The 22,698-nt window shown below is 40.1% G+C and overlaps 1 protein-coding gene across 5 annotated transcripts in view; it reads right to left on the bottom strand.

The window, feature by feature from the left end:
* Positions 1-22,698, bottom strand: part of NEK7 (NIMA related kinase 7) — a 135,980-nt gene that overhangs the window by 22,410 nt on the left and 90,872 nt on the right. For all 5 annotated transcript variants that reach the window (XM_061161082.1, XM_061161083.1, XM_061161085.1 and 2 more), the window contains 2 exons: positions 13,611-13,719; positions 12,611-12,718 (listed from right to left, as the gene is read on the bottom strand). In XM_061161082.1, coding sequence (XP_061017065.1) covers positions 12,611-12,718; positions 13,611-13,719 — 217 coding nt within the window. The remainder of the gene's footprint in view (positions 1-12,610; positions 12,719-13,610; positions 13,720-22,698) is intronic.

The raw sequence follows: 22,698 nt of genomic DNA, 5'->3' as shown, positions 1-22,698 counted from the left end.
GATGAAGAAACGCTCGCGTTTGCCCTGGCATCACACTTGGACCGCCGCCGGCCCTCGAGCCCAGGGGCAGGGAGGCCGGATGACGGCAAGGGCTCCAGGACACTGCACCGGAGTCGGCGAAGGCCTCAAAGCACAGAGGACTCGCTTCCGGGGCGCTGCGGGCGGTCACCGGCAACGGTCACACCCGCAGCCCACGCTGCGGCGTCCACTCGACGCTGGTTCTCCGCACGTCACGTCGGAAGGAGCCAACTCTGCCGATAAGCGACCAGTGGAACCGCACTTCTGCCAGAATGCCTGCTCCTCCCGTTCTGTGTCCTGCTGCCATCTCAGAGCGGAAATCTGAGCGACACCCCAGGTCCCGGGGCGTCGTCGGCAGTGAGGAGGAAGGCTGCCTCCCGCATGTCGGCGCCGAGGGGGGCGCTGCCCCGCGCCGGGCGCCCTGTCCTGGACAGCGACCTGAGCACAGGCGGGGTCCCTGCCCAGCAAGGACCCACCCTCGCCCCCTCTACCTGGCAGGGAGCCCGCAGAATTCAAGCACTAGGAGAAGGTGAGATGCATTGAATCTCCATGTTTCAAACTTAATGAATATACGATTATTTCCTAAAAACCCTTCTTAAAAGAAAATCCTGACAGCTGTGCTGCCTCCAGCATGTGGAGACTCCCTAACAGCTGTACAAGGCGGAGGTGCGGAGGGGCGGGAGACGTTAGAGCCACCACGCGACCCCCGGGGCGCGGAGGCGCCTCAGAGGGCGGGACGCGCGGTGCCCGCGCCTTTCCACCTTGGGGGACCGCCCGCATGACGGGAATGGAATTCACCACAGCAAGGACTTCTGTCGTTTCAACCTCCCGACATGAGTAGAAGTGAGGAACGGATGATAACACCATAAAAAAACAGAAAGGCCGATACCACACAAAAATGGTTAAGAAATGAAAATGCTATCTGACCTTTCTTTAAAACATAGTAAGACAGTCATTCAAATATATATATATATAAAAGTTTTCATGACGTTAATTGACTTATTCTAGCTATATAAGAAGAGTTTTACACGGAAAGCACTCTATTAACAATAAATACGTTCGAAATGTATCCCTGTACAAACGAAGACTGATGTTCACAAGTTCTACAATATGTTAAGAGAGCCAAAGAATTCTGTTAAACTGCTATTACACAATATATGACTAAAATAGTTAATAACTTACATTTCATCAGAATAAGTTACATACAGAATTTTCCCAATAGTTTAGCTAAACATTTAGCACTGCCATTGCTGCAAAGATCTGAATGAGAAAAAATGACGTAACCACTGAAACGTCTTTTTATACAGTTAGATCTGGGCTGCTATTTTTGTTTTGTTTAAGGGAGGGAAGGAAAAACCAGTCAGAGGTCAGGAAGTATGTTTCACATCTTACCTTTGCCATGAGCTAACCAGGACCTCTAAAGTCTTCTTTCTACTCACTCACCTCATCTGTAAGATGCAGTGATGAGGAAGATGAGCTCATTTCTGAGATCCCTTTGCTCTACATTCTGTAGCACTCTTAAAAACCCTACAAATGCCCATACAAAAAGTGAAGTGGAGAAAAGTAATATATTCCTATTTTAAACTATCACCTAGGACAGCTGACTAAGTCGGGTACAAACAAGCAAAGTCAGTTTAGAAATGTTGCTTCTTAGAATAAACTGCAGAAGAGAAAGCTTTGAACATTCCTTGTTGGGAAAACTGAAAGGGCACAACTCATCTTAAACATCAATTTGATTTAAACATGCATGTGCACCCCCCCACACACAACTTCAGGGAATAGGAATTAACTTTCATTTTTTCCTTCATACTCGTATGTCAGCCCAGAAATTATGTTGGCAGACTTCATGGAGAGAGGCCAAATTTATTTAATTGTAAGGAATATTATCTCAGGTCAGTACAGAATGTCTCAGTAGCAGATCAATATTTCTTCTATGAAAGACATTTATTAAATAAATTTTTATTCTTTCCAGTGTAACTGATAACATTTAAAACCCAGATAATTTTAGTTACTGTTTCTCTGCTCCAGGCACTGTGTTAAATGGATCACATGTATTATCCTGTTGAGCTTTCAACAATGTTTATCAGGGTCCCCTGCACTGTTCAAGGTGCTGGCGAGACAGAAGTAAACAAGCCAAGCCCCTTGTGGGGCTCACTGTCTAGAGAAATGGGGGCCATTTCATGAGATATTCCCACTATTATCTTGTTGTAGGGAAGATGCATAAGGAAGTCAGGTAATCTGCCAAAGGTGACAAAGCCAGTAAGGTATGGACCTAGAATCCAGCCAGGTTGTCCTGTCCATTGCATTTCAACAGTTATTTTGTCAAAAGTGACCACTGTGAAACATGACTGGGAAAAAAAAAATCTGAATCTTTCCAAATTAAGAAGCAGAGAACTCTTCTACAAGTCTCAGCATGTACACACGAAAGGCCACGGGTGAGGGTCAGGGATCAGTGCTTCTCTGCAGCTCCTCTGCTTCAAATAAATACTTGTGATGGTAGTTGAGAGGTTAACCATGCACAGTTTACAATTAGGTAACAGCTTCCTCCCAGCGTGATGATTTATGTCAAGAAAGGACTGAAAGTTAAATAAACCAGTGCAAGTAGCCTTCAATACTGACCCAGCATATGCTGTCTTTACGGCTCCATCCACACTGAACTGAAGGGTGACCAGCCAAGGAGAGCCCACAGAGAGGCATGAGGGAAGGTGTGGGAACAACAGGCAAGTGACCGCAGGTGGCACTTGGCACCAGAAATGAAACTGCTTTCATGCCTGGTTCAAGAACACTAATTTTCTAAGTTGCAATTGGAGGATGTATCACCCTCGCAAATAGTGTGGGGAACATGAATTGTACACTCAAGAGACCCCAGTGTGAAAATTCTGAGGCTGGCTGAACGGTGGCCATGCGTTTACCCTGCTGGCAACATCACAAAATCAGAGAACCATTGTCTCATTCTGAATGGCAAAGAGGAGTTCAAACAATCCTGTAACACAAACAACAACGACATCACAATTACCCCCCAAGGGGTTTCAAATATTTGTCCAGCATGAGGACCAGTCTCAGAGCACTGTAGCCAGCGCTTTGTAAAAACCCCTTCCATCCTCAGGAGGTGCAGCAAGCATATATAACAACTAAATCACACATGTACACGCAAAAAGAAAATTCTCCATCTTGCTCTTCTGGGAGACATTAAGAAAGCAAGTAAAATGCCAAATTAGAACATGATGAAGCCTTTTTTTCCCCCCTTTTCACTAGAACAAGCAGTGAGACAGGAAATACTTCACTGTATATAATAAATGCAACTTTGGTGCAAATGGATTTGCCTGAATAACAGATAACTACTCTTAATTACTTATATACACCTTTGGAGTACATGATGTGGTTATATTTCATGGCAGTTTAATTTCTCTAAGTTTTGTTAAAATTGCTTTCTCTTATATTCCTGTCCATGATGTACCCAAAAGTACAAAGGGGAGATACCCCCTGAGAATTAAATAAGCATTTGTAAATAATTTAGAAAAACAGAACTATTAATAAATTAATAGTAATGCTAGAAAATGGCTTTCTTGCTAGAAACTTTTATTATGACAAGTGTGGTATTTGCTCCCTTGAAAAGTAAACGTGTATCACCAACAAAGGTCTATAATAAAAAAAAAAAGGTGAAATTTTAACACTAAAACATCTGCCTAAAAAAGAAAGCACTTAATTTCAGTAATAGAAACATCGATTGAAGCCTCTGACCAAAACCATGTCACCTCGTCGGGTTTTAGGGGGAAGACTGTCAAGAGGACTAAACCAGGGAGCAGGAAGATCTCCACCCCTGGGGTCACACCTGTGTGCATCATGTTACATGGCAAAAGGGCTCTGCAGGTGGGAGGTGATGGATCTGAAAACAGGGAGACCACCTGGGACTGTCCATGCCACATGCAAGGGTCTATACCTGCCATGCTGGCTGTGAAGATGGAGCAAGGAGGTGGAGGTCACTCCCACAAGGGCTGCTGCTAGTAGCTGACAAGCATACTCAGGTGACACGGGCAAGGGACAGGGGCCTTGGTCCTTCAAGACGGAAGACCTGGCTTCCCACAACCTGGAGAAGTCTCCCCTTGAAACTCCAGAAAAGAGAGCAATTCCACAGACGCCTTGATGGCAGCCTAGGGAAAGCAATGCTGGAATCCTGACCCACAGAACTGTAAAAAGCGTACATCTCTGTTGTGTTAAGCCACTACATCTGTGGGAACTTGTTAGGGCAGCAAAAGGAATCTGACACGAATGCACTAATGATTTACACACCACCTGGGCCAAGTCCACGTGCTGAGTCAGCTGCAGGCCAAGAACCCACCAGGCGCTGGGGGAGGCGGAAAAGCTTGTGACCTGAAGCATCCATGACCTCTGAGCTCACTGGACAGTCTTGGGGGGTGGTCAGTTCGGTCTGTGAGGGCTTTTTTTTTCTGGGGGGGGGGGGGTGGACGGAGAAGCCAGTATATTTACCATAAGACAAATGAAAGGATAAAATGACCATGTATAATTTAAAAGCACACTGGTTGTTCACTGACTGCTAAGGACCCTAAGCCAGGTAATCACAACCACTTTAAAGACTGAATTAGAGACACAGAAGAGAAAGCAGGTCACATGCTACATGGCACTCAGTTCACAGCTGATGTGTGAAGCTTGGTAAAAACAATTTTTATTATAAATGTTTTAAATTGGCCAAAATAAGGTTCCCATCATGTGGATGAAGCACAAGCTGGAATCAAGATTGCTGGGAGAAATATCAATAGCCTCAGATATGCAGATGACACCACCCTTATGACAGAAAGAGAAGAAGAACTAAAGAGTCTCTTGATGAAAGATAAAGAGGAGAGTGAAAACACTGGCTTAAAACTCAAAATTCAGAAAACTAAAATCATGGCATCTGGTCCCATCACTTCATGGCAAATAGATGGGGAAATAGTGGAAACAGTGGCTGACTTTATTTTTGGGGGCTCCAAAATCTCTGCAGATGGTGACTGTAGCCATGAAATGAAAAGACGCTTGCTCCTTGAAAGGAAAGTTATGACCAACCTAGACAGCATATTAAAAACCCAGACAGCATATTACTTTGCCAACAAAGGTCCATCTAGTCAAAGCTATGGTTTTTCCAGTAGTCATGTATCAATGTGAGAACTGGACTATAAAGAAAGCTGAGCACCAAAGAATTGATGCTTTTGAACTGTGGTGTTGGAAAAGACTCTTGAGAGTCCCTTGGACTGCAAGGAGATCCAACCAGTCCATCCTAAAGGAAATTAGTCCTGAACATTCATTGGAAGGACTGATGCTAAAGCTGAAACTCCAATACTTTGGCCACCTGATGCAAAGAACTGACTCATTGGAAAAGACCCTGATGCTGGGAAAGACTGAAGGTGGGAGGAGAAGGGGACGACAGAGAATGAGATGGTTAGATGGCATCACCAACTTCATGGACATGAGTTTGAGTAAACTCCGGGAGTTGGTGATGGACAGGGAGGCCTGTAGTCCATGGGGTTTCAAAGAGTCGGACATGACTGAGCGACTGAATTGATCATGTGTATGTCCAGGAGAGAAAATCACCGATTTACTGATCAAGAGAAAACTCACCAGGGATCAAGACTCTAGCATACCTCATGAATTATTCTGGATTAAAAAATTATCCCTCTGCTCAGAATCTCCTAATTCAGAATGATGGACATGCCCCAAAGCCATGTATGGTTCCCTCCTCTTTCCTTACCACCATACAATCCCATCAAGAGAACTAAGTACTCTTCAGGTACAATAGCTACAAATATGTCACAAAAATAAACAAGGAGAGAAAGAGTACAAATCATACAAAAAACACACAAAAACCCCGAGGTGTTTTTCCTCCAGCTCATGGTCCTCACTGCTTCTGGTTCTCCTCTTCCTGGACATGGGGGAATTACTATGTCCACTCCTTTAAGACAGGCATGAACAAGAGACTTGTTTTAGCCAATAAAACATGAATGAGAATCAACCTGTGTTACACTCAAGCAGAAAGATTTATCTGAGAGTCAGTAAGTGAATTCTCCATGTATCTCTTCCCCTTGTGAAGATCACACAAGACGGAAACCCCTGAAATGCCAAGTGACCACGTGGAAGCAGGGCGGCCACCTGGGCCCACAGTGGACTCTGGATAACCACAGAAATAATATGCTTCAGTGCTGACTGCCGTTGCTTCCTGCAGCGTGCTCTAACCTCTGCTTCCTGATGGACTTAGTTAAATCCACCCTCTGAGGCCCAGCCTGCCTCTAATTCATTCACTCAGGAGGTACTGAGCCTCTACTCTACGTTATGTCCTCTGCTAGGCACTCGGAACATAGGAGGTGGGAACCCAAACCACAGAGACTCGGTCCTCATCAGGATACATGTCGTGAGGGAGGGAAAAGGAGAGGACTAGGCACAGTGAGTGAGTCACATAGCGTGTTCAAAGATAAGAAGTCTAAGAAAAACAGAAAAAAAAACCACGATAAAGATCAGGAACTCTAGGGGTGGTGTGTCAGGGGCAGCAGATTCATTATTAAATAGAGTGAGCTCAGGAATCGCCACCCAACCCCCACACAACGTGATGCCTGAAGAAAAAGCACCTTCAGACTGCTTGAAATGGCAAACTGCTGTGCCCATCTTCACTGCCACAGCGGCTGCTGGACTGCGGAGCAAGAGAGGATTCCTCTGGGTCAGTATCACAGGAAAGACAGGTAGTTCGACAGGGCTTGAATAACAATCATATATTTTTTTAAAAATCATACATTTGGATTATTTTAAAATAACCCAAGGTGACAAGAGAAAACGCACACCTTGACTGCCATGTTCCTACTTCACAGGTTTTAGTTTCCAGTCTTGAAGGGGCACTTCCCTGGAAATGTCAGCCCCAGCTGCGGGTCAACAGGAGGGTTATGAAGAAAGACCTCCGGATCCTGCTCACTTCTGAGGCTTGGGCACGGAGAGCAGGCACGTGCAGGGCAGGAAACAGCGCGTACACCTGAGTCTCCTCAGCTGCGTGCGGAGTGGGATACGGTGACCCCAGGGAGGTGAGGAACAAGTCGGGAAAGTGGCGGAGTCAGGACCATGCCACCACGTACCGGTCCAGTGCACCCACAGCGCTGGACAGGGGCGCGCCTGTAGGCCAGGAGGGACGCCTCTCTGCCTCCCGGGTGGACAGCCCACCCACCCCCAGGCCTCAGGCTCCTGGACTCTGGAAGGCAAAGAGTCTGCACCTGCAGCTCGTGCCCACCTGCCAGGCCCTCAGGGAGCCCAGCGACTGTGAAGTGAGCACGACAGTCACACACGTGAGTCCCGTCCTCACAAGCACCGGCAGCTCTGTGAATGACTGAGTCCTGTCTGACCACCTGAACTGGCCCGGCCAACAGACTGCCTAACAGGAGGCAGATAAACAGGACTCGGTCCTTTTAAGTAAATGGAACAGCACAGAAGTACTGTAAACACAGGCTAATGTTTTCCAAATTGCAGGTTATAACCCATTAATGAATTGTGAAATCAATTTACTGGATTGCAAATAGCATTATTTTTAGTAACATAAAATAAAAGAAACCATATCAGGAGGAACTGCAGTTTAACAGGGAATTTCCACTTCAGTTCTGTGCAGTTAGGTTCCTGTGGGGTCATGGTGCAGGGCTTGGGGGGCTGGGGCACACTATCGGGAAATCTGGGAGCACCTTACCGAGAGAGCTTGACTCAAGGGGGAGATGTGCCCTCATCATAAAATTAGAGATACATACACACACACTTGTCATTCTCTAACAAGTCTTACATCTGTAAGGCTGATAAACAATAGGAAAGAAGGAAAGAATAGACATATACCAACAAGGAGTCTCCCAGCCACACCCTCTTGTCCAATTCGATACAAAAGCACTAAATGAAGATCTGACTTAACCTAAGTCCATGGAGAAAACAAAAGGGGAAGCGGACACAAGCCGAAGAACCCCGAGAGCTCAGACCACACACGGGAATAAACTTGGCGTGTGCTGGGCTGGTGAGCACAAAGAGGTTTAGACTTTGCTCAGCTCCGTGAAGCACATGCTAAGGGGCCGTAGAAGAGCCACAGAAGAAGTGGCCAGCACAGGGGAGCCCCCGAGGAGAGCAGACCACACTGGGTGTGCTGACCCCAAGGGCAGGGGAAGGTCACGGCTGGGTCCTCCCGCCAAAGCTGCAGGGCTGGCCGCTGAGCTTGGAGGAAGGGGTGAGCCACCCCCATGTGTGGCTGAGGCCCCGGACCTGCAAACCTCCTGCAGAAGCGCCCACCCTGCTGCAGCCCCTTGTCTGAACCACCCCCGGGCAGCCTGGGAGGTCACTCCCTGGGCCTCACTCTACCCTCTCACCCCCGCTCAGACCCACATCCTGGCAGGGGTGTGCCCTTTCTAAAATACTCCCCCTGCTGGTCACTCCGTGTGCAGGCTAACAAACCCTCTTCTTGTCTGCTATTCATCTATCTCCTCCCACCACAAGGTGAGAACCATCAAGAGGAGGACTTGCCTTGTTGAGGCTATGTCCAGGACCCTGAAATGGCACTCTTTTTTTCTGAAGGAATCAGTTCAGCTGTTTCAAGAGGAGACATAAATTGCTCATAAATTGCTTCCCCTTTCTTTTTCTGTCTCCTCCACACCACTGTCACGATCACAAAGGCAACTTAGCATTTATACAGCATACCACAGTGCTTAGAAAACACGTTTACCTTCATTTTATTAGGTTAGGGGCTGGTTAACATAGCACTGTTACTACCCACATTTCTAGTTGTAGAAACCTGGAAACTGAACCTGAGAAAAGTGGATAAATGGCTTGATCAAGGTCCTACAGCACAGCGGGCAGGTCAATCCAGAAATGCGCCATCCTCTACAAACATCCTTCAGTCCCACGTTCAGAACAAGGCAAGAAGCAAAGCATGGCAGACATCATGGAGGAGGCGTGTAGCCAAGGATGGCAGTGGGCCAGAGGACACCACCCCCAGAGGACCCCAAATGCTGAGCCAAGGACTCTTCATGACAGTCCTTAGGCCACAGAGAACAGGTGAAGATTTGGGGGAAGTGAGATAATCAGATAATGTCTTTAAAGGAGATTTTCTCTGCTGGGAATATGGCAATCAGAATGGATTAAAAAGGAATATTGCAACAGAAAAGGATCCTTTCCTAGTCCAAACAGGAAGTGCTTACAGTTTGAGGAGGACAGAAAAGAAAGTGGAGAGGGTGGGAGACAGTGTGTGTGGTGGGGGCAGAAATAAAACTAAAGGCTTCTGAGATTTGTTTTTTTTCCCTCCAGTTTTGAACATCTGGACATGATCTGAACATCCAGCGACATCATCTTTGGTATGTAATTTTTAACCCCAAATTTAAGGAATTATTATTGCTCCATGTTGACGTATTTTTAAGTTAAAAACTTGGTTCTGAAAACTGGCTGGGAACATGGCTGTCTATACAACCTTATCTGCTACAGAAAATGTGACAGAACCAGAGATTTTACTGCAGGTTCACACATTATCATGGAATTAAATGATACATATTAGAGATAGAAACTGGAGTGACAACTAAAAAATCCAAAGATTTGATCATCTCTTAAGGATTGTTAAATACAAAAAACTTTGGAAGTGTGTTCCTTATAATGATTAAATCAAAATAAGTGAAAATAAGTGAAAAAAATTTGATTTTTGAAAAAAAGACATTTTAAAATAAACAAAATATAAATGCATAATTACAGTTTCTAGAAATCCTAGGTATTTCTGTCCTATTGACTTAAATTCCTGAAAAAAAATCTCCTTTACAAAATTAAATGAAATTTAGCTCCAGAATAGAATTCATTCAAAGTAAACTTTTTCGAATTTTCTTTTATGAACATACACATCTCTTTTATTTGTAGTTTCATAATATTTAGACCTGAACTGTGAATAAATCATGCCCTACAGATTTAATCCTCAGCAAAACCAGAAAAAAAAACCAACCAACATACAATAAAGCATAGAGCTTATCAAATTTTCTGTGAGCAAAATAAATTTATGTAGGTGACCACATTTTCAAGTACTTTTTGGAACCAATTCTTAAAAGCAATCTTTTATTTTTAGTTTTTTAAATGGAAGTACAGTTGATTTATAACAGGTGTACAACATAGTGATTCAGTATTTTTATAGATTATACTCCACCTAAAGTTATTACAAAATAATGGCTAAATTTTCCTGTGCTGTACCATAGATCCTTAGTATTTATCTTTAAAACAATCTTTCAAATTTGCTCTTAAAAACAAAAGTATAAGTCAATAACACAGGAGGGCAATAATTTTTTAAAAGCAAAAATTAAGGTTAACCTGTCCACAAATGCAAGTCTGTGTCACAATTTCTATCCTTGTTATTTTATACATATTCTTTGTTAGCAAAGAATTTTTCCTGATCCTTCTACATAAGATTTTTATTGGGTCCAAACACCTTGTTGGGCTAGGTTCAAACTTCAGTTTCAAACCATCAAAACTTTTACTTCACAGAAAAGACAGGCAGAAATACAAGATGTTTTCTTATGTTAAGAATACTTTTCTCAAAATAACACAGAAAACAAAAATACTTGGGAAAGAAATTATTTTCCTATTGATTCATTCATCAAAGCAATCAGTCTCATTGCTACTTCCTCACTGGCTGTGCCTCAGGTGTGCCTCAGAGTGTTTTATGATTATGGGCATTCCCCAATTCATGTGTGTGTGTGTGCACGTGCACACACATATAAACTACATACAACTACATGACCCTACGTGAACTGGTTTAGATAAAAACTGACATTAGAAATTCTTAATTATTAAATCTATTAAAATTTTGCTCTCTATAATCACATAATTTGGAATAATATATCACCTAAACCTAGAGATGCATATACATTTGTAAACCCCATTAAGAACATCTGTAAGAAGCAGTGGCAGGCAAGCTAAAGAAGTACACTTCCAAAACTGGTTTCACATAATAATGCTGGATCTTCAGGGTCAGGCAACTACAGCATGCACAGAGCGACAGCCGCAGAGCGGCATGTACACAGTACACATGCGTGTGCGGGAGCTGAGGGCATGTGCAGTTGTGCACGCGTGTGTGCGTGCATGTGTAATGATGACCCAGCATTTTTAAGTATAATAGATTACAGAGTGCTGTCAGGACATTCCGTTCAGGTGAGTAACAAAGTCAGCACAGGTTATCTTTCCTAAGGGCCAGTGGCACTGGCTTGGAACAGTCTGAGTTTTTCTTCACAGAAGTCCTCTACTATTTGTGTTGTAAGAATTGGAACTTCCATATAAAACTTTATTCAAGTGCTATGCAAATTCATGCAGTTCTCATGGAATTTAATATCAAATTTCCCTACCCCCCTCAAAATTGCAATGTTCTGTGAGAATAAATATGAAGTGAAAGAAATAACTGAAGCAGTATTACTCAGCATCAGTTGAAATTTTATTTTCTTAAAATACTAGACAAAACTGAAACTCTGTGTGGAGGGAAAAGTATTATCTTCCCACCACTCCTTAATCTAGGATCCAATGCTCTGTCATCCACCAAATATCATCTGTGTGCCACACACCATCCTGGATGCAGAAGAATCAAGCAACAGGTTCAAGGTCTCACAGAGCCTCAGCAACAAAAGTCAGAAAACTTGAAAAATGTCTAGTCACCTAATTTGGATCCTCGTTTTATTATTTTGTCACTTAGTGAAACTCATTCCTCATCAGACCACTTAATTTTTATTGCTCACTTAAAAACAATAACTTAATTTTTAAAAATCAATTGTTTTCAATGAAATTATGACCACAAAGATGAGGCATCATTACATAAAAGCCAAATTATTTTTATCTTAATTCTTATTTTGATGGTTACCATTTTGTCAAAGTCTTATGTTACAAGGAAACTATGATTTGAAAACTTTTAGGAGAAACTCTATCATTCCCTTTAAGTTATTCAATCTAAAAATTATTTCTTCCCAGTAATTGCTATGTTAATGGAAAACCAGTTTACATTAAGGTAATGCTGGACTGGCTACCTTCAGTTCTGTTTTAGGTACAAAGGACACTGGTATGCTATCAGCCCTAGCGTCAGTAAATTACAAGTGTCTTCTATTGTACTCTTAAAATTTAGGGGAGTATTTCCTCCCAAGCCACAGATCATCTGTAGGTCCCTCCCTAGAGCAATCACAACCACCTACACCGCTTTAATAAATCTGCAAACTACTCTAACATTTTTAAATGGTCAGGTGAGGTCCTCTTTCAAGACATGGATTATTCTTCATACTATCTTAATATTATCAAACATAAAATAAAAGGGAGGGTCCAGGACAACAGTTAAAACCAGATTTGTTCACTGGCATTTTCTTTTACTAAGTGACTGCCTGATGGTCAAAGAGAAGTGTCCAAGTGTCACGTGAATGGACACATTACACCTGATAGGTTTCAGCTCAGGACCTGAGGATTTTTTAAATGTTGATATTTTTATTTAGACAATAAGAGCTGGCATATAATTCGTATGTCCCTTATATTTTAATCACGTGGGTGGGGGTGGAGGGAAGCGGATAGATAACTGAAATTATACTGTGTCTCTTACCTAAAGAATGTGCAGCTGTGGTTTTGGAGCTGAAAAAACGGCCAAGCCCGAGATCTCCAAGCTTGACCACACCAGTGGCTGTAATGAACACATTAGCTGGTTTAATATCTGTGAATAAAAGAAGGCATTGGGTGAAAAATGATGTCAGTGTAGGTATATTCAAGGGATTAAAAATACTTTTCATTGTAGAACTTAAAATATATCTTAAAAATGAAAGTCAGTTTGAATTCTGAACCAGTTATTTATTTTGAGTAATTTTCACATATCCTAGTATTTCTGAGTTCTCAGTCCTTTGATAGACAATCATCAACACTGGATGATGAGCGCCATTAATTTTCATTTAAAATGCATTTTTTCCATTTTCAAATGAACTTCTGTGAAATTCAAAGCAGAAAATAAACGTGTGCCCTTCTATCAATTTTAAACATCCTACTAAATAGTAATTTATTGACATGTTTACATAAAATATAAAATCAAAACAGATGCAGATAATTACTTAGATGACATTATTTTAATTGCTTAAGTCAACTATACGAAATTTTTTACATCCCAAAATGAAGGGATCACTGCCTCAGTGATGTAACCTTCACACATTTGGTCTGACCATTTGACTGAGAATCATGAATATATTATGAGTGAATAATGAACATTAAAAAAATCTAAGTCATTATAAGGTATACTGTTCATTAAAAAAAAAAAACAACTCTTACTTATGCATATTCAACTGCTTTCCTGCATCTATTTTTTTTTCTTTTACTTTTACCAACATAACCAGTTAAAAAAGTTAAACAGAAAAATAACTAATTCTCATTCTTATTTAAAACCAAGTACGGCTTTACTTAAAGGCTTATCATTCTGGTACTAATAAGATTGTAATTTGGAAATAAATCACCTAGGAAAGTATGATATCACACAATGACTGGAAGGAATTTATTTGTAAACTGCCTAGTGCCCTGTGACCTTTACAGCAGCGTGAAAAGCTTCTCAAGCCTGGACTCACCCCGGTGCATGACTCGTCGAGAGTGCATGTGCTCCAACGCACTGCACAGCTGCACAAAGTATTTCCAAACAGTTCTTTCAGGAATTAGCCTCTTTTGTTTCTTAAAATGCTGTTTAAAAATTAAAAAGAAGATTAAAAAAAAATTTCAAACTAGATTCTGACTTAAGTCAGAAAAACACCTATTCTCATCTACCTATTAGAAACTAAAAAACATATGATTTTTCGTAGTGAAGTGATACCAGGATTTGCACCTGATATCATACCTTAAATTTCTCCCTACTGTATCTAAAGTCAGCACAGGCCATATCAGGCTACATCTCTGTGATGTCCACCTGTTTCAAAAACAGGTTGAACTTTCTTTTTTTTAAACATCCATATAAGGTGATTTCTTATCTAAAAGGAGGATGTCAAATTTAAGAATAGCCAGAATAAGAAAGTCTAGAGACCTGGAGGTAATTGTGTTCATTACAAGACAGTGCTTCTCTTGACAGAAGGTAGTGAAGTAGAATTCCTTTTAAATACTGAACCACCCTTGGTGATTTGAAATATCACTTAATTTATTAAAAATTAAATAAATAAGAGGGAGTTGCATGAAAAGTTTTCATGAATATTTCCACTGCATATTCCAAGTCAAACCTGCACTTTGCTTTGAATGAATGAAACTAAACATGGGAGCAAAACATGACAGGAAGACCAGGGTGGAAAGCTGAGCGTGAACATCCTAGTTTGGAAAGACTGCATCATCATGCATAAGAGGGGCCATAACTGAGTCACTGCAAAACCCAAGGGACATATGTGTGCCCATTTTTCTGCATTGTATTTGCTAGCAGAATATACTAATAATATGCTCATTCAAAAACAAAGTTCTTAGTTTCATAGGATTTGTAAGGATTCTTTACATAAAAATTATTTTTCAAAACCAAAAATGTAACTGGTTTCTTAGCAAAATTTGTACATGACCAACATGAAAAAGTATTGCATTTAAACAAATTTTCAGACGATTTTAACTTTTTTTATATTTACATAGACATCAACATTTAAACATGTGCTTTAAATGCACTTTATCTGATGACATGACATTTTAGAAAGTTCAACTGTTTTGATTTTTTTGGTAACTGAATATGGAGAAATGGTATTTCAGACGATTCCAACACAACACACTCTGTCAGTCCCCACCCCTGTGACCAGGCGAGGGCAGGGGAAAGGAAGAGCAACAGAGGGAACGCAACCTGCCTGCCCGCCTCCTTCACGCTCCGCACGGGGTCAGGCCCACTGACTCACACACACACGCAGCGCACCGAAGGGCAACTCGTACGGAAAAGCAATCCCTTTAGGTTAATCTTTATCGGAACATGTACTATAGAAACGAAGTTATTAGCAACTTCAATGACTATTACCTCAGTAGCAAAAAAACCCAAAAAAACAAGTTAACAATCAGATGACCAGGTAATTAAAAAGCAGATCAAGATTATACTAAAATGGTAAAAACCTCCCAGATCATGTTTCAATGTTAAATCTTATTAACCACAGCCTGCGTCAGCATCAGTTTTCATTCTATGGGGGCAACACTGCAAAATCAGTTTTAGACACATAATTTTCTTTCAGACTTGGAATGAGTCCAAATAAAGCCTGTCTATGTGCTCTCCCTGACGCTGGATTAGCATATCAGAAGACCGTTTGATGTCAACAGGAAGATGGGGAACAGGCTTCTTTTCATTCAAAAATAAATATACCATATCATGTAAGTTATCAGACCATGAAAGAAGAATTTTATGCTTTAATATAGATTCTGAAATCATCATAATTATAATTAACCTGACAGTTTACCTTTAAAGTTCCATTATTAAAAAATAAATTGTATATTTAAAAAAGGGCACAATGAGAAAACTGCCCTCAAAATGGAAGATGTGATCAGGCCAAGGACTGTTTCTTTCAACAAGTTAAAGATTTTAACAATGAACTGGCATCAATATAATGCTAGCTAGACAGAATGACTTGGCAAAGTATAAGTATCCAGATTAGTAACATGTTTTTGAAGAGTAATTTTATGAATTTGACTCAATCAGTCATAAATCAAAAGCAGTTTTAACATGTCATTGGTTATCTCCCAATATTTTTTACATGCCTGTTTAAACATGCAGTTTTTCAACCATCCTTGAGAACAAAAAAAAAATTTTTTTTGAGAAAAACCAATATCTATGATGAGAAGAGCCTGTCTGTTCTGATGGTGGCACTGTTGGCTATCTCTTAAGAGGATGAATAGAAAAAAGGCAATAAAAATCTGAATTCTTTTTACTACTGGTAAAATTTATATTAGCACTATAAAAGGACTCACATAATGCCAATTTTTTTTTAAAAAAACCTTTTCTTTACTTATTCTAAGATATATGTATCTTTTAAAAGTTAATTATCTAGTCAAATAGCGTTACTGTTCAAAAATCCTATCTTTCTCTGAAAAAAAGACAATTCAGCTCCAGATTTGGGGGAAGAAAATCTAATACTAACATATAGGAATAAAAAATGTACATTTATTTGTCATGTGGTACATTTTTAATAAAGCTAAATCATTTTAAAAGGTTACTATTAATAAAGATTTCTATGAAAAAAATTTAAAAGATATGTCACTTTTACTATGTTATAAAACAGAATTTTAACCACTTATATCTGAAAATAAAATATCTAAAAAGTCATCAAAGACAGAAATTAGCACTCAGATATACCTGATCATTTGGACAGAATTTTTATTGTCTTTTTTTTTAAGGTGGGTTCCATCTTTTTTTTATGCAAAGCTTCAAATACTGTTTATTTTAAAAGCATATTTTCTACCTCCATCAACATTCAAACAAATATTGAACATTATTCATATCAGAAAAAGAAAACCAGATATAACAAAAAGCTAGCCAGTGTATTTGTAAAACACATATACCAACATCAGATCATACTGTTCTCTCACTTAGATGTAATAAGACGACCAGCGTCTCGTCTAGGTGGAGCTCAGCATCCTTGGTAAAACATGCAGTCACTAAGGCGAGGCTGGATGATGCAGGCTGCCTCCACACGAAGGCTTTTTGGAAAATGGGCACAGCTTTTTTTTTTTTCATTGTCAAACATTCTCTTACAAACTAGATGCCCCAAAACCAAATTATACAGCAGACACTGCCTAGCAAGTACCAGTTTTGGGGAAGGAATCACTTGATTCCTCAGTCTGGACACTCCTACTCCAAGCAGAACATACATTTCTTATTTCTATGTTCTGCAATTCCAGCATTCCTCCTTGGGAAAAAATTTTATCACTATTACACAGCATAAACTCATCAACAGAGAAAGGATAGAAAATTATCTTGTTGGATCAAAAAAACAAGCTAATTTCTATAGTGTATCAAAACATCTAACCCTACAGTTTAGTATGTTCCTGTTTAAAGAAGGACGTTTCAGACAAAACACCTAGATCCATAGGGTCTGCTTCGTGAGTGTGCGGCCTGCATGGTCACACGGGCCCTGCGCTGGGTCTAATGCTATTTCACCAGCTAGAAATTCCTAGTCATTTGTTCCACGGGGACCCGAGACAGTGTAGCTGGTTCCAGAAGTACAAAACCAACAACTTTGGAAAACAAGGTACTGCTGTAATTAAAAACACAAAACCAAAGAACAATAAACACAGTCCTGGTAGGCGAGTCGTTCTCAAAGAAGATTAGGAGAAATGGTAATTAAATAGTAAGAAATAATGAAGTTATATGAGAACTGGCATTGCAGGCACCAGCTGTTTTCCATCTTCCAAGTATCTAACACGAGGAAGGAGGTGACTTATGTTCAGTATTAGGAACTACTTCCTGCTCGGGAGTGTCGTCAAACGTTTACTGTGCCACTCACATAATCCACATGCACCTTTCATAACAGACCTGATGATGAGCCTTAGCAGCAATGGCTGTGTGACCTTGAAGAAGCCACTTAACCTTGCTGGGCCTTGGTTTCCTCACTATATTAAACCGTTTTGGAGATGAACAGAGCACGTGGTGCCTGCTGCCTCTAAAATATCTCGGTTACAAACAAAACACAAAAAACAAATGCCTGATTGGCACATTTTCACACTGAAAAATAACAAATTTTAGTATGTACGGTCCTTTAAATCTTCAGTTAATAACAACAAAGCAAAAATAACAATCATAACACCTCCAAGATCCCCAGAGGTCCAGTTAATCCTATGAATGGTCTTCACATGAGATGACAGGTCAGATTTTTATAATAAGGTAATTACAAGGTAATTAGATCAAACCTTTACCAACAGAAGCAATATTATGTTCCCAAACATCTCTGTAATTATAATGCATTTTTATAAGACTACATTTCACAGAGCTTCTTTCAAAGATTTAAATGCAGAGAGACTGGATGATGGAAAAGACAGGATGCTTCCAAAAGTATTAACTGGCAGTTCTAAGTGTGATTTCTATTATGGATCAATCTTTCTATGGAAACACTTTTCTTCCAAGGGTATAAGAAGGTCTCAACAGACTAAAGTGTACATGAACTTGCCATACACAACTCTGGGTATTATATAAATGAGTAAAATAGTAATGTAGAATTTTGGTATGTGATACTAATTTGCAATGTGTGAACATTTTCTCCCTTGGCACTCTGAATAAAATTCAGGTATCCTAAGTTGCTTTAGAAGATGCTAGTAGAATGGGCCCGGCAACCAGGGGAGCACTAAAAAAAAATAAAATAAAATGCCACCTGCATCTAATTTTATCCTCTTTGATAAAATACTTCCCACCCAAGCTCTACTCGTCTTTTTCCTTTCCTATAAATGTCAGAAAGCTAAGTGTACTCAGCTGCTTCTAATTATAATTTAATAGACTATCAATGTAATCCATCTATTCCCCAAAGTCAAAATCATACAGGTTAATAATAGAAGTAGAAAACATATTTTATCTTATGTTAGAAAATGTGAAACATGTAAGATTTTTTTTCCCCTGAGTAATTGAGCCTTGGGGGAAAAAAGGAGAAAACGTTATTTACCAAACAAGAAAAATGAGCTCCTATAAAGTCACAATGTTCTTCAGCCTAACCCACAAAAGTTGCCTTCTAAATGTTGGTATATCATTATCAAATAAACTTGGAATATTTTTAAAAATCAATGAAAAGAGGAATATATCAGAATTACTAGAAGGAATGATATTGCATTGCTGCCATGTGGATAACCTTGAAGCTTCCAAGTACCTAAAGCTGATGAGAAAATAAATACCTGAAAATACTTAAGACGTTGCCTCTACTGCATTAGAGGACTAGAGACAGATGGCGAGACGAAAAAGCGGGAAGTCCATCTTGAGGGTGACGTGGAAGGCTACAAAGGCAAATGAGAACACTTGTCTCTGTGATGCAGTCTTTCTGGTTATGTTAAACCCGACAACAGTTAAGAGAGAATACGGAAATATATTCTTAATGGACAAGGAAAACAGTGGAATAATAAGGGGACAGTAAAGTCTCTCAGTAGAAATATGAATGAAAAAAATGAAACAAGCCTGAACCCCTTCTCTCTTACTTGTCTACAGCTACCAGCACTGCTGTCTGTGAGCATAAAGTTCACAAAGGCAACTTTCCATCAATATTACCTTCAAATAGGAGCAAAAAGTTCCCTTCTAATTTTTTCCTAAGTAAACACAGTTCAAAACTTACACACAGTTCAAAGACTTAACCCCCTTTTCACTATGCTTACATATGTGCTTACTATGGCACATAATTTTCAATTTATTAAAATCCCTAAGTTCAATACTATTTCATTACCAAATGTTTTAGGTTTCAAAGAAAACCCAAGGGATATTTTATCAGCAATACTGCTTCTATAAAAATAATGCTGTATAACATACCTACATATGCATGCCACAGAGACATAAACCTTTTTGGTTACACACACACACAGGTGTACATGCATAATGTATAGGTACCTATATACAGGATATTCAGTTCTGCATAGCTTTTTCCAGACAGCGCCACTAATTTGTAACTTTAAGACTTCTGAGTAATTTTGAAGATGCAAGATAACATAAGATAGGTGGCCATCTTATGGAAGCGACCCGGCAGGAAACATGCTGTGCTGGGGAGCACTGGCGATTCCCCCTGTGGTCTGGCCCGGGCGGCACACTTTATCCCAGATGCGGAAATGGACAGTGTCTGTACCCTCCCAGCCATAAATCAGCGTCAGCAAAGACAGACGGTACTGCTGGGGAGACTCTACTGCTTTAAGGGTCCAAAGGTCAAGAGTGTAGAAGACATTTCTAAGTGCTTTTCTTTCCAGTACAGCATCTAAATTTAGATAAGAACAGATGAGAATATGTCTGCAGATGTAAAAAAATCAAAAAACAAAAACAAACAACCACACTAAGAGGGTGAACAAGATTTACAAGTTGTAATATTTGAAGACAATAATTATCTCCAAGATTTGTTGATGTTTTAGCTAATTTATCAAAATCTGTGGTGTACCAACCTCTCCCCTTGAGTGTGAGCTGGGTTATGAACGTGATGAACTGTCCCCTCTGTATTAGGTTATCTTATGTGACAGAAAGGATTCTGCAGATGTAATGAAGGCTCTAATCAGAGGTTTTTCAGTTAATCACTAGGGAGATTATCCTGGGTGGACCTGATCTGATCAGGTAAGCCCTTCAAAGAACTCAGAGAAATTCAAAGCCAGAGACTCTCCTGCTGGCCATGAGGGAGCAAACTGCCATCTGCAGAGACAGACACGCAGCCTCAAGGATGGCTCCCAGCTGACAATCAGGAGGCGAGGAGAGACGTCAGTCATGCAGCCACAAGGAACTGAATTCTCCCAACGATCTAGTCAACAAGGAGGAGAACCCTAAACCTCGGATGAGACACGGCCCCAGCTGGCACCTCGATTTCAGTTTCCAGCATCCTGAGCAGAGAACCCCCAAACCAGGATGTGAACTCATTAACCCCCCAAATTGTGAGAGAACATATTTGTGTTGTTTTAATCTGCTAAGTTTGTGATAATTAGCAATTAAAAGCTAATAAAAAGTGCATTTCTACAGACAGCCAAAAAAAAAAAAAAAGTTTATGTTTTATAAAGGAAAAGAGTCTTAAGGCTCCTACCAAATTTAAAGGAAATGCCACACAAGTGATAACAATGTAGAAAATACAAAGTCGACCATTCAAGAATAAATCTGTATCTAAATATGTTATGAACAAGAAGAGAGGGCCTATCTCAGGAACAAGATGTGGGATCTCACTCTCTCCACCTCTATTCAACACAGCCCTGGAAGAACTGGTCAGAGCAATCAGACAAGAAAACAAACAAATAACATGCATCAGAACTGAGTAGGAAGAAATAAAACTGTCTCTGTTTGAAGATGACATCATTTTATAGGTAAAAAAAATTCTAAAGACTCTATCAAAAAAAGTTCCAATCAACAAATTCAGTGAAGTCACAGGATAAAATAATTAACATTCAAAAATCAGTAGTGTTTCTATATAGCAGTAGTGAATTATCTGAAAAAAATAAAGAAAATGTATTCCATTTATAATAAGATATTTAGGAGTAAGCTTAACTAAGGAGGTAAACAGCCTCTATTCAGAAAACTACAAGATGAAGAAATAAATCAAAGACACAAATAAATGGAAAAGAATCAAATGTTCATAATCAGAATAATTAATATTATTAAAATGTCAATACTACCAAAAGTCATCCATAGATTCAATGCAATCCATATTAAGATTCCAATGGAATTTACCACAAAACAATTTGAAAATTTCTGTGGAGCCACAAAAGACCCCCCAAAGCCAAAGCAATAGAGAAAGATGAGCAAAGTCAGAGGCATCACAATTCCTGATGAGAACCGCATTATGAAGTTAACAGCAATCAAAACAGTAGGGTACTGGCATAAAAACAGACATATTAATGGAAAAGAATTGAGAGCCCATAAATAAGCCTAAGCGTTTATAGGTAACTAATATTTGACAAGAGAGCCAAAAATACTCAATATAAAACTGACAGTCTCTTCAATAAACAGTGCTAGGAAAATTGGACATCCACATGTAAAAGAATAAAACTAAAGCCCTAATTTTCACCACTCACAAAAATTAACTCTAAGCAAATTAAAGACTTAAATGTGAGACCTGAAACTATGAAACTCCTAGAAGCAAACACAGAAGAGCTCCTCGAGGATGATTTTTTTCGATATGATACCCAGAGCCTAAGCAGCAAAATAACAAGCAAGTATGGTGACATCAAACTAAAGATCTTCTGCACAGCGAAAGAAGCAATCAAAAAGCGAAAAGGCAACCAACAGAGTGGGAAAACATATTTGCAAATGTGTCTGATGAGGGGTTACTATTCAAAATACAGAAAGAACCCACACAACTCAATATCAAAAAACAACCAAACTAAAAATAATAAGTCAGTTAACAAGCAAGCCAAAGACCTGAGTAGACATTTTCCCAAAGAAGATAAAAGATTGGCCAACAAGAATATGAGAGGATGCCCAGCATCACTCGTCGTTATAGAAATGCAAAACAACATCACAACGGGATGCCATCCCATGCCTGTTAGAGTGGCCACCAAAAAAAGACAACAGGCAACAAACACTGGTGAGAATGTGGGGCAAAGGGAACCCTTGTACACAGTTGTTGGGGTTGCAAATTGGTGCAGCCATTATGGAAAACAGTATGGAGGATCCTTGAAAAGTTAAAGTAAAACTACCATGTGATTCAGCAATTCCACCTCTGGGAACATATCCAAAGGAAACGAAAACACTAACTTGAAAAGATATCTGTACCCCCATGTTTACTGCTGCATCATTTACAATAGCCAAGATATGGTAACAACCTAAGTGTGCGTCATTGGAAAAGGCCCTGATGCTGGGAAACATTGAAGGCAGGAGGAGAAGCAGACAGCAGAGGATGAGGTGGTTGGATGGCATCACCGACTCAGTGGACATGAGTTTGAGTGCTCTGGGAGTTGGAGATGGACAGGGAAGCCTGGTGTACTGTAGTCCATGGCGTTGCAAAGAGTCAGACACAACTGAGCAACTGAACTGACTGGCCAATAAAGCAGTTGCCGTATGTATACAATGGAGTA

This window comes from Dama dama, chromosome 14, assembly GCF_033118175.1.
Source record: "Dama dama isolate Ldn47 chromosome 14, ASM3311817v1, whole genome shotgun sequence".
Taxonomy (NCBI): Eukaryota; Metazoa; Chordata; class Mammalia; order Artiodactyla; family Cervidae; genus Dama; species Dama dama.
Note: the sequence above shows the minus strand (reverse complement) of the source record. Positions and strands in the feature narration are given on the sequence as shown.